Source organism: Giraffa tippelskirchi, chromosome 7 (genome assembly GCF_054371585.1).
Source record: "Giraffa tippelskirchi isolate mGirTip1 chromosome 7, T2T-mGirTip1v1.2.pri, whole genome shotgun sequence".
In the NCBI taxonomy this organism is placed as follows: Eukaryota; Metazoa; Chordata; class Mammalia; order Artiodactyla; family Giraffidae; genus Giraffa; species Giraffa tippelskirchi.
The window spans coordinates 67,137,634-67,151,361 of NC_137281.1; the positions used below are offsets into that span (position 1 = coordinate 67,137,634).

Below are 13,728 nucleotides of genomic sequence, written 5' to 3' on the forward strand. Positions count from 1 at the left end.
CCCTGCTGGAGAATTTTGAGCATTACTTTACTAGCATGTGTTCAGTTCAATTCAGTCGCTCAGTCATGTTCAACTCTTTGTGACCCCATGAATCGCAGCATGCCAGGCCTCCCTGTCCATCACCAACTCCCAGAGTCTACCCAAACCCATATCCATCGAGTTGGTGATGCCATCCAACCATCTCATGCTCTGTCGTCCCCTTCTCCTCCTGCCCCCAATCCTACCCAGCATTAGGGTCTTTTTCAATGAGTCAGCTCTTCGCATGAGGTGGCCAAAGTATTGGAGTTTCAGCTTCAACATCAGTCCTTCCAATGAACACCCAGGATTGATCTCTTTTAGGATGGATTGATTGGATCTCCTTGCAGTCCAAGGGACTCTCAAGAGTCTTCTCCAACACCACAGTTCAAAAGCATCAATTCTGTGGCACTCAGCTTTCTTCACCGTTCAACTCTCACATCCATACATGACCACTGGGAAAACCACAGCATTGACTAGATGGACTTTTGTTGGCAAAGTAATGTCTCTGCTTTTAAATATGCTAGCTAGGTTGGCCATAACCTTCCTTCCAAGGAGTAAGCGTCTTTTAATTTCATGGCTGCAATCACCATCAGCAGTGATTTTGGAGCCCCCAAAAATAAAGTCTGCCACTGTTTCCCCATCTCTACACGTGGACATCACCAGATGGTCAACACCGAAATCAGATTGATTATATTATTTGCAGCCAAAGATGGCGAAGCTCTATACAGTCAGCAGAAACAAGACCGGGAGCAGACTGTGGCTCAGATCATGAACTGCTTATTGCCAAATTCAGACTAGCATGTGAGATGAGTGCAATTGTGCTGTAGTTTGAACATTCTTTGGCATTGCCTTTCTTTGGGATTGGAATGAAAACTGACCTTTTCCGGTCCTGTGGCCACTGCTGAGTTTTCCAAATTTGCTGACATATTGAGTGCAGCACTTTCACATCATCATCTATTAGGATTTGAAATAGCTCAACTGGAATTCCATCACCTCCACTAGCTTTGTTCATAGGATGCTTCTTAAGGCCCATTTGGCTTCACATTCCAGGATGTCTGGCTCTAGGTGAGTGATGACACCATCCTGATTATCTGGGTCATAAAGATCTTTTCTGTATAGTTTTTCTGTGTATTCTTGCCACCTCTTCTTAATATCTTCTGCTTCTGTTAGATCCATACCATTTCTGTCCTTTTTTGAGCCCATCTTTGCATGAAATGTTCCCTTGGTAGGAACTTGTATACAGGTCAAAAAGCAACAGTTAGAACTAAACATGGAACAATGCACTGGTTCAAAGCTGGGGAAGGAGAACGACAAGGCTGTATATCGTTGGCCTGCTTATTTAAATTCTATAAACGGGGATCTTTTTTGCTGATCTTTAGGTCATTGTCATCAACAGTTGCACTGTAAAGAGTTGTAATTTTTATATACCTGAGGGAGGTCATGTGCTCAGGGTCTTCCTATTCCTATATGATGACCACTTCCCCTTTATCTCTGTCTCTATGCCAACACCACACTCTTTTGATTATCGTAGCTTTATAGTACATTTTAGAATATGGAAACATTATTGTTTTGGCCTGCTCCTAAACAGGAAAGCTACGACAAAACTAGATAACATATTAAAAATCGGAGACATCACTTTGCTGACAAAAATCCATATAGTCAAAGCAATCGTTTCCTCAGTAGTCATGTACAGATGTGAGAGTTAGACCAAATAGAATGCTGAGAGCCAAAGACCTGGTGCTTTTGAATTGTGGTGCTGGAGAAGACTCTTGAGAGTCCCTTGGAGAGCAAGGAGATCAAACCAGTCCATCCTAAAGGAAACCAACCCTGAATATTCACTGGGAGGATTGGTGCTGAAACTGAAGCTCCAATAGTTTAGTCATCTGATGTGAAGAGCTGACTCTTTGGAAAAGATCCTGACGCTGGAAAAGATTGAAGGCAAAAGGAGGAGTGAAGGTGCAGAGGATGAGATGGTTAGAGAGCATCACCAACTCAATGGACATGAATTTGAACAAATTCCGAGAAACAGTGGAGGAAAGAGGAGCCTGGCATACTGCAGTCTGTGGGGTCACAAAGAGTTGGACATGACTTAGTGACTGAACAACAATTGTTTTGTCTATTTGGAATACTATGAGATTTCATTTAAATTTTAGATTTTTTTTCATTTCTGTACTAAATATTTTTGAGGTTTTTATTGGAATTGCACTGAATTTGTAGATCACTGTAGGTTGTATTGACATCTTAATAATATTAAGTATTCGAGTTTATGAATTTTTTTGTTGTTTGTGTATTCCATAATGTTTCAGCAACTTTTTTTAGTTTTCAATGTACAAGTCTTTGCCTCCTTGCTTAATTCTTTAGTCTTTCTGATGCTATTCTAAATGGAATTTTTTTCTTAATTTCCATTTTGTGTTGTTCACTGATAGACTAGAAATTCACATCCTTTCATGATAAAATATAAGCTATGAACAAATTGGGTATAGAAGGACCGAGACTGAACAAAATACAGGGTGTATACAAGCAACTCACAGCTCAAAACTTACTCAGCATTGAAAGGTTGAAAACTTTTCCAATAAAACCTGGATCAAGGCAAGAGTGCACACCCTTAGGAATTCCCTGGTGGTCCAGTGGTAGGACTGGTCCTTACACTGCTGTGGCCCAGGTTCAAGCCCTGGTCAGGGAACTAAGACCCTGCAGGGAGTTGGGCTCCCACAAGTTGGGCAGTGTGTCTTCCTCCCCAAAATAAGTGCACACTCTCACCTTCTCACCACTTCTTTGTAACACGGCACTGCAACAAAAAGTCCTGTCAAATTTGTAGAGTTTCTCAAGTACAGACTAGGTCACCTAGGAAATGGGCTAATTTTACTTAATTAACTTTTATTTAATTTGACTGCTTGTAATAATGCTTCCAATGGTAGCCACTTCCTATCCTTTGGATCTCAGTGTAAACATCATCTTCTAAGAAGGATCATTTCTGATTACACTATCCATAGTAGATATTTACCATTTATTCTGTCATGGTACAGTATATATTGTCTGAGAAGCACTGAATAAGTCTATATCTACTTTATTAAATTATCTCTTTATCGTCTGATTCTATTATAAGGATATAAGTTCCATGCAGGAAGGAATTTTCCTTTTTTTAATTAAATGTTGTGTTCTCATCATTCATGGAATAAAATAAGTACCTAAAATTTAAAAGTAAAATAATTTAATAAATATATAGTTCTTACATCTAAATTGGTGATAAAATGTGTTTTGTATATTTTTCATCACCAAATTCAGAGAAGGCAATGGCAACCCACTCCAGTGTTCTTGCTTGGAGAATCCCAAGGATGGCAGAGACTGGTGGGCTGCCATCTATGGGGTCGCACAGAGTCAGACACAACTGAAGTGACTTAGCAGCAGCAGCAGCAGCACCACCACCAATTTATGTACAATAGATAGATATCTTTTTTTTTTTTTCAGATTTATGGTAAGGAGTCTGCCTGCAATGCAGGAGACCAGGGTTTGATCCCTGTATCAGGAAGAGCCCCTGGAGAAGGAAATGACTACCACTCCAATATTATTGCCTTGAGAATTCCATGGATAGAGGAGCCTGGAAGGCTCATGGGGAACTTGACAGAGGAAACTGACAGGTTCATGGGGTCGCAGAGTCAGACATGACTGAGCAACTAACATGCTTAATATTTTTTAATAGATAAATACCTAGTTATTATATCTCAATTGTTGATAAAAATTTTGTATGTTTAGCCAAATGTAAGGTAGAATAAATTTAGTAGTAAATGAAAGAAAAGAAAAATGTGCTAGGGCAAATGAAGAAATACATGATGAGCTAATCTTCAGTGGGACAAAATGATTGGGTTGGTATTTTGTTCCTGGTTGGCAGTAGTCTTAAAATGGTGCTGAAGCTGATTTTTGTCTCCATCATTGTGACCTTAATTCTGTGATTTGGCTTAGTAGTATCTTTAAATACAGGTGTACTCTCAAAATGTAGTAGAAAATCCCAGTGAATTTAATTAAGCAAGAATCAGTCTTGGATATTTTCCAATTCTAAGACTTAATAATAAATATCACTAGAAGGAATAAAATATCCAGTGATCTTTGCCCCTAGTGGGGAAATAAAAAAGATAATATCTTTTTAAGAACTGATAGAATGTTTTCAGAAGGTCCTTCCTAGGCCTAAAGAACTGAAGACGTGGATATCAAAATACCAAAAGAGAGAGAGAAAAAAAGAAAACAGCACAGGAATGTATCTCAAAAATCTCAAATCAATGAGTCTGGCTACACCAACAGAACTGATTGAGAAGGACTAAACAATTGAATGGTTTTTTTTTGTTTTGTTTTGGTTTTTTTTTTGAAGGTAGTAAGGAAAGAAGTTACTTATGATAAATTTTCCTGGGAAATGGCTAGTTGCTATCTTTCTGTGTAAAAACAGAGCTTGGTGGTCTTTTCAATAAATTATTTAAAAATGGTAAACCTTTGTTTTTTGTAGTTGCCATGGTATTTCTCTTAAACAATCTACAATTCAATTAAAATGTCTTCTGAATAATCAGAAGACTCTATGAAGAAAATTAATAGACAACTGAATAAAATAAAGTATTTCCTCAAGTAATAATGCAGCCTTTCACCCTCTGTTGTAATACTAGAAGAAAGAAGAATTCCAGGTTTTTATGAGCAACATAAAAAAGGTTTCTTCAGATGGTGAGCAAACCTCCACAAGGTAAGACTGATAGGAAATGGTGGGAGCCAGTCTTCACAATGGTATGACTTTATTTTGTAAGAAATTTAATCATTTTGAAATAAATCAAAATTAGGTTCCAGTTCTACTTTTATCACTTAAAACTGCTTGACTTTGGGGAAGTTAGCTAGATGCTGTGAACTTCATTTTCATAGACTATAAAATGGTAATTGTTGTTGTTTAGCTGCCAAGCTGTGTTCAACTCTTTTTGCTACCTCGTGATCTGCACACTGCCAGGTTCCTCTGTTCATGGGATTTTTCAAGCAAGAATACTGGAGTGGGTTGCCATTTACTCTTCCAGGGGATTTTCCCAACCCAGGGACTTAACTTCAATCTCCTGCTTTGAAAAGTGAGTTCTTTACCTCTGAGCCTCCAGGTAACCCCAAAATGGTGGCTACAGTTCTTTTAACTGCAAATGTTAAATGTGATACATTAAATTGTGAGTGATTGATTGGAATCCACTGTTAAAGTTTAGAGCAGTTGAGTAATATAATCAGAACAAGATTTAAAGAGTAAGTCTGGATTACTTCAGGAGAACAAATTGAAGGCCAGAATTAAAGTGGAGAGATTTGGAAAGCTATGGCAGTGGGCAAAGAAGGAAATGGGGGATAGGAAATGACCAAATTTGTGTTATATTTTAAAATAGAAACAGTAAGATTCAGTTAAAAGTATCAATAAGTAATATGAGAGCCAAAAGGGAGTGAAAAATACTGTTTGGTTTCTTTTTTTCTGAACAATTACATCAAAGGTGGGACTATGAAATGAGATGGGAGACAACTTTCTATTGTGTAAAATTTAAAATTTGTTTTATAAATACTAAACAGATATCCAACTGAAGAGGTCCAAAAATGCTGCCTATACAAGTCTGGGAATTTGGTTAGAGATATGGACTAGAAACACAAATTTGACTGCTTCAGTATTTACTGGTCAGAAAAAAGAGAAATAGTAACTAAAGACCCTAAGAAAAGTCTTAGTGAGTTTTGAGGCAATACAGGGCGGTGACCTTCTGTTCATAATTGAACTGCTCACTCTGAATGTGTATATTACTCATAGCTTATATGGATATTTACTATTACAATTTCAAAACTTTAGAAATGTTTTACCTTTTTATGGAATTCCCTTTCCATCTTTTATTGTTCTATCACATTTTCTTTAAAACTCAGTTGAATTCCACCCCCACCCCCCACCCCCCCGAGAGTATCCTCCGAATCAAGTCTTCCATATCTCTACACTATGACTCTAAGTAGTAGTAGTTTTAGTCACTCTGTTGTATCCAAATCTTTGTGACCCCATGGATTCCTCTGTCCATGGAGTTCTCCAGGCAAGAATACTGGGGTGGGTTACCGTTTCCTACCCCAGGGGATCTTCCCAACCCAGGGACTGAACCCAGGTCTCCCAAATTGCAGGGAAATTCTTTACTATCTGAGGCACCAGGAAAGCCTGTGACTTTTACCATCCTATGAATATTCTTATAAGGCATCTTATTACACTGGTCTAGAATTGTTTGCTGCCTCATTATGTATCATATCAATAAGAGTAGGACAGTACGGGATCCACTTTAGTGACCACATTTTCTGAAACATTGGAGAAAAATAGGTGCTCTGTACACATTTTGGTAATTGCATTGTGGTAAATTACATAAAATGATCAATTTATAATGCATTTAAAAAATCTCACCCTTATTTTGTAGGTATACAGTTTCTAATACGTAAACTCAGCTCCTGGCCAGACTAGATGGAAACAAGGAACAATGTAACTTACTTCGTCCTCCTGGGACTCACACAGAATCCAAAGGAACAGAAAGTCCTTTTTGTTATGTTCTTGCTCTTCTACATTTTGACCCTGGTGGGCAACTTGCTCATTATCATGACTATAACTGTCAGCAAGACCCTGAACTTGCCGATGTACTTTTTTCTTGCTAGCTTATCAATTATGGATGTTGCTTATTCATCTTCTCTGACACCCAGATTGATTTCAGATTTGTTCTTTGGGGAAAATACCATATCTTTTGAAGCCTGCATGAGTCAACTGTTTATAGAGCACATTTTTGGTGGATCAGGAGTCTTCCTTCTATTGGTGATGGCCTATGACCGCTATGTGGCCATCTGTAAGCCCTTGCATTATTTTGTAATCATGAGGCAAAGGGTGTGTGTTGTGTTGCTGGTGGTATCATGGGTGGGAGGTTTTCTGCACTCAGTAATTCAGCTTAGCACTGTTTATGGGCTCCCATTCTGTGGCCCCAATGTCATTGATCACTTTTTGTGTGACATGTTCCCCTTATTGGAACTCGTCTGTACCGACACTTATATCATTGGCATCTTAGTGCTGGCCAATGGAGGACTGATCTGCACTCTTGTTTTTCTGCTCTTACTCATCTCCTATGCACTCATCCTGCACTCTTTGAAGAACCTGAGTCAGGAAGGGAGGCGGAAAGCCCTCCAAACCTGTGGTTCCCACATCACTGTGGTTGTCTGCTTCTTTGTTCCCTGTATTTTCATGTATGTAAGACCTGCTAAGACCTTCCCCATTGACAAATCATTGAGTGTGTTTTTCACAATCATAACCCCAATGCTGAACCCATTAATCTACAGTCTAAGAAATTCTGAGATGACTAATGCTGTGAAGAAGCTCTGGAGAAAAAAAATCAGATCAAATATTAAATAAGCACAATATCTTTAATGAAGAAACTAATTTAGCTTTAGGACCAATTTCTTTGTAATGGAAAATGTTTATAAATGTGATGCAAACTTTCCTTTTTTCTAAAGGATTTATAATAATTAAAACTGAACTGCTTGTTCATAAACAATGACGATTTCTCTGCTGGCATGTAATCTCTGTATCTGTTTTATCTGGTTTAACCATTGCACCTAGAGAGGTGGAATACATTTATAGTTAAGGCATCAATAAATAACATAATGAGTTAGTCAATGAATTTTTTATAGAATACACTGATTATTAACTAACCTCTCTGTTTACTTTCATTACTTTCTCATTCTTAAGGTCAGATTCTTATCTTTTACCTTCATTCTAATTATTATAATAGTTAAATTGTTTAATGCTATATGGACCATGTTCTTTATTCAGTTTCATTTGCTTTACCACTTTTTAGTGTAGCATTTTTTAAAATCAAAACTGAAAATATGATAAGTAATTACAAATATTAAATAAAGAATCCATGAAAAATGAAAGAGAGTAGAATAAACCTCATACACATCCCAAATCAGTGTCCCCCTCTTCTCCCAGATGCAGTCACTTTGTTTCTGAGATTCAACTAATAATCTTTGCAAATACAAGTGTGTTTTCATATATGTTTGTGCTGATGCCATTGTGTGTAAACTTTGCACTACTTAGCTTTCTGAAGATCTTTAAATACCAGTCCATATGTGTGCACGAGGGCTAAGCTACTTCAGTCATGTCTGGCTTTTTGCCACCCTGGGGACTATAGCCCTCCAGGCTCCTCTGTCCACAGGATTCTTCAGGCAAGAATACTGGAGTGGGTTGCCATAACTTTCTCCAAGGGATCTTTCCAATCCAGTGATCGATCCCTGTCTCTTATGCCTCCTGCACTGACAGGCAGGTTCTTTACCACTAGCATAGCCTGGGAAGCCCTACTAGTCCATATAGACCTAAGTAATTGTCAATTTTCTCATACTGCTTTACTTTTTTTAATGTAGAAATATTGGTTTACTAATTTGTAAAAAATGTACCATGGTAATATATAATGCTGATTGTGCAGAATATATAGAAATTATCTGAAATATGTTCTCAATTTTTCTGTAAATCTAAAAGAATTTACTTTTTAAAATTTTTATTTGTGGTGGTTCAGTGATAAAGAATCCTCCTGTCAATGCAGGAGACATGAGTTCAATCCCTGGGTAGGGACAATCCCCTGGAGAAGAAAACAGGGACCCACTCCAGTATTTTTGCCTGAATAATTCTATGGACAAAGGAGCCTAACAGCCTACAGTTCACGGGGTTGCAAAAAGAGTCTGATACAACTTACCGACTAAACAACACCATAGCTGATTTACAGTGTTGTGCTACTTTCTACTGCACAGCAAAGTGAATCAGATACAGGTATACATATACCTCTCTTTTTTGGATTTCTTTCTGTTTTGGTCACCACAGAGCAATGAGTAAAGCTCCCTATGCTATGCAGCGAATTCTCATTAGTTACCTATTTTATACATAGTGTCAAATAGTGTATTTATGTTAATCTCAATCTCACAATTCATCCCATGCCTGCATTTCTTCCTTGGTATCTGTATGTTTGTTTCCTACAGCTGAGTCTCTATTTGTGCTTTGTAAATAAGATCATCTGTATCAATTTATTCAGATTCTACATATTTGTGTTACTATACAGTATTTGTATTTCTCTTTCTGATGTACTTCACTCTGTCTGACAGTCTCTAGGTCCATCCATGTCTCTATAAATGACCCAATTTCGTTCCTTTTTATGACTGTGTCATTCCTGGCTCTGGCTCTTCTCTACTTCTTTATAAAGATACAGTCTTTATAAAATGGATATGGACATGAGTTTGAGAAAACTCCAGGAGACGGTGAGGGACAGGGAGGCCTGGGGCACTGCAGTTCATGGAGTCACAGAGAGTTGGACAAGACTGAGTGACTGAGCAACAAAGATGCGCTAGAATTGATGTCCATGAGATAGAAAAGAACAAATATGACTCCTACTGGATCTTTTTCTTTTACTTTAACCTTTGTATTCTATTACTATTGCCACAAGTTAATCACTAAAGTGATGCTGCCTATAGCTTAAAGAATATAAAAGAAATGGCTCATTGCAGGGAAAACTGCCTTCCATGGATGAACATTAAAATAAAATACATTTGTTTAGCTCAAGGAAACATCCTGACCAGGCCCACCATTGAATGACTGCAGGAAATAAGAAATTAACATGTGCCCTCTGGAGTATGGCCAGAAGTAGAAAATATTTGCATCAACTTACTGCCTCTTAAAATTTTGCTCCTTCATCTCTCCATTTTTGTTCTATAAAGAAACTAGCACACAAACCCACGGATGATGATCCTTTCAAACACTAGCCCACTGTATCCTCTTGACTAGCTTTCTGAATAAAGTTCCTCTTCCTTGTCCTAATACCTTGTCTCTCCATTTATTGGCCTGATGTGTGGCAAACAGCACACACTTGGACACAATGACAAAAACTCATTTTTATTATAATCTTAACCAGTCATTCACTTTAAGAGCCCCATTTTTATAGTTTTTCTTTTGTTGGTAGGGATTTTATGTTTAATATATTTCATGTACATTTTTAAAGAATGGGTGATAGCTTTCAGTATATTCTAATGGTTAAGAGCATAGTCTTTTTGAGAAAGATTTTTCTAAGATCAAATCTTAGCTTTGCCACTAATAATATAAACTTTGGCAAAATATGCCTTTCTTATTTTTTATTAAATGGGGAATAATGAAGATATATTCAAGATCAAATAAAATAATCCAAATAAGCTCTTAGACAACTGAAAGTGAAAATGAAAGTGAAAGTCACTCAGTCATGTCCGACTCTTTGTGACCCCATGGACTATACAGTCCTTAGAATTTTCCAGGCCAGAATAGTGGAATAGGTAGCCTTTTCCTTCTTCAGGGGATCTTCCCAACTCAGGGATCAAACCCAGGTCTCCTGCATTGCAGGCGGATTCTTTAGGAACTGAACTTAAGTGCTCATTAATGTTATTTATTTTGAATACTTTATTACCAACAATGAAGTTCTTTAAACTGTAATAGAACTACTCACCTGGCCTAGAGTGTTAAACTAATAAATATATATGGCTTCTGTGGTGGCTCACTTGGTAAAGGATCACCTTGCAATGCAAAAGATCTCCTGCAATGCAGGAGACCTGGGTTCGATCCCTGGTTAGGGAAGATCCTCTGGAGAAGTAAATGGCAACCCACTCCAGTATTCTTGCCTGGGAAATCCCATGGACAGAGGATCCTGGCAGTCTACAGTCCATGGGGTCGCAAGAGATGGACATGACTTAGCGACTAAACTACCAAATATACATGTGTGTGTTTCTGTTTATAAATATATATATGTGTATATATATGTATAAAATCATTAATTAATCTAATTTTAGGAAAGATTGTGCATAATTTCTCTCTGCCAGCCGAGAAGAACATTGTGAAAGCTGACTGGCCTTGTATGCATTCTTGCTTCTAATGGTCTTTTATAGCCTTGGCCTTACTTGAATTTCTTTTCCTTATTCTTTCCTTACAAACTGGCCCTGTATTTCCAAAAATTGAAGTGACACAGCTGTAAGTCTGAGTCCCCTAACAACACATGTGTGAGGAGTCAAAACATTATTTTGCTATGAACATGAGATCATTATCACATGCAGTAGTATATGTAAAGATTCCAAATATAGGAAGTTCAAAAGCAGTATAGGGTGTCTGTTTTGTTCAGTATCACATATCTTGAACTAGAAGAGAATTTGGCCCAGAATCCACCAGAGAAGCCCGAATTAATGCTCAATTAGTATTTACTGAATGAATGACCCTCATCTCTAATTAACCCTCTTAGAAGTAACTAATTCTGCCAAAAAGAAAAAAAAATGGGGAGGCTCTTATTAACTGGAATGCTTCTGAAATCGATGACATTCCATTAAAAGTGATGACGACGTGGAGAATTTTAGGTCTGTTACATGTGAAAGTTCTCATCTGAAGGCACTGAATTATGTCTATCTAGTTTAAGAAATAAATAGCTTAAAGAATCTTTGGATGGTTTGGTTTACAGATTCTAATCTGAGCTACAGTTAACAACTTGCAGGAGCACACCTGAAAGGACAGGAATGCTCAAGGAGATGCTGTACTGTTGATGCTAATCATGCTGTCGTTGGTTAAACTAAAATGGTGCCACCACTTTCCTGACCTCAGAACCATTGCGTTTTTCATTGGTAGTATGGAAATTCAATGTCCTTTCATAATGAAGAAAAAAAAAAATCCCAACAAATTGAGTATAGAAGGAAAGTACCAAACATAATTAAGGCCGTATCTGACAGAGCCACAGCTCATATTGTACTCAACTTTCAAAAGTTGAAAGCTTTCTCATTAAAATATGAAGCAATACAAAAATGTACACTCTAAACACTCCTTTAAAACTTAAGACTGCAGTAAAAAAAATTATGCTAATTTTTTAGAATTTCTTTGTACACATGGGCCAGGTCATCTCTCGAATGACATAATTTAACTTAATATTTAGTTAATTTGACTATCTGTAACGGTGCTTCCAATGCTAGCCAGTCTTATCATTTAGATCTCAGCTTAAGCATCACCTTTTAAGAAAGGTCTTCTCTGATTACAGTATCCACAGTAGAATTCTTCCTCTTATTTCTATCACAGTACCAAATTTGTTTTCTTATAAGCATTGCATAAGACTACAACTTGTTTATTAAATTGTCTTCTTCTTCACTGTCTGACTCTAGTATAAAAATATAAGGTGCATGAAGGAAGGAACTTTTACATGGTTTGCCTTCTGTTTATTAATTGCTGTGCCCTCATCCATAACACAGTTCCTGGTATAAAATAGGTATCTTTTTATTAAATTATGAAAAATAATTTGACAAAATATAAATATTATATCCAAATTAGTGATAACATTTTATGTGTAACAAATGTCAAGGTAGGATAAACTATGAAATAAAAAGAATGATAAACTTGCTATGGCAATTGGGGAGACACTTGATAAATTAATCTTCACTGGAACAAAATTATTGGGCTGATATTTTGTTCTTTTTTGGCATGAGTCTAAAAATGGGTATAGAGCTGTGTTTTCTCCCTGCGATATCTTTTTAACTCTAATTCTGTGATGTGGTTTAGTAGTATCTTTACATATACATGTTGCTTTAAAATGTAGTGGAAAATCCCAGTGAATTTAATTAAGCAAGAATCAGTCTTGGACACATGCCAATTTTAAGACAATGATAAATGAAATCAGAAGAGATAAAATGTCCAGTGATTTTTTCACCCTATTGGGAAATATGATGATATCTTTCTAAGAACTTACATACATTTTCAGTATGTTCTTTGTTAAGCTTAAAGCAATGCATTAAAAGAAAGAAAGGGAAAGCAGCACAGGAAAATAAAATGTCCAAATTTCAATTCAACTTTCAATTAGTCTGACCATGGGGTCTCAAAGTGTTGGACATGACTGAGCTGAACTGAACTGAGTTTTATCAAATCAACTTGATTGAATGAAAAGGACTAAACAATTGAATGGAATTTTTCTATACTAAAACAAGTAGGAAAAGAACTTACTTGAGATCAATTTCCCTGGGAAATGGCTAGTTTCTATCTTCCTATGGAAATATAAGATTTGCAATTCTTTTCGTTAAATTATCCTAACATGGTAAACTTTTTTGTGTGTGTGAGCTCTGTGCAATTGCTTTAAATAGTCTACAGTGAAAATTGAAATCTTCTAAATAATCAGACAAGTCCATGGAGAAAATAAACAGAGAGCTGAATGAAGGAAAAAATATCCTCAAGCAGTCTTTTGATCTCTGTTGTCATAGTTCCAAGGCTTCATGAGTGAGTTAATACATTTTCTTTCAGATTGTGAACATTTCTCCACAAGGTGGGACTTAAATAAATAGTGAAATTCAGGCTTCACAGTTGTGTGACTATACTGTGTAAGAGGACTTCCCTGGTGGCTCAGACGGTAAAGCGTCTACCTACAATGCAGGAGACCTGGGTTCAATCCCTGGGTCAGGAAGATCTCCTGGAGAAGGAAATGGCAACCCACTCCAGTATTCTTATCTGGAAAATCCCATGGATGGAGGAACCTGGTAGGCTATAGTCCATGGGGTCGCAAAGAGTTGGACACGACTGAGCGACATCACTTCATTTCACTGTGTAAGAAAGTAAGCCATTTTGAAGTAAGTCAAACTTCAATTCCAGGTCTCTCAATTGCTCAGTCACTTCAGTCGTGTCCGAATCTCTGC

The 13,728-nt window shown here is 37.1% G+C and overlaps 1 protein-coding gene across 1 annotated transcript; it reads left to right on the forward strand.

Moving 5' to 3' along the window:
- The first annotated feature begins 6,493 nt into the window (after window positions 1-6,493).
- Window positions 6,494-7,423, forward strand: LOC145513337 (olfactory receptor 4A47-like). The gene has a single exon (XM_081509380.1). It carries the CDS (start codon window positions 6,494-6,496, stop codon window positions 7,421-7,423), a length of 930 nt encoding a protein of 309 aa, XP_081365506.1.
- The last annotated feature ends 6,305 nt before the right edge of the window (window positions 7,424-13,728 follow it).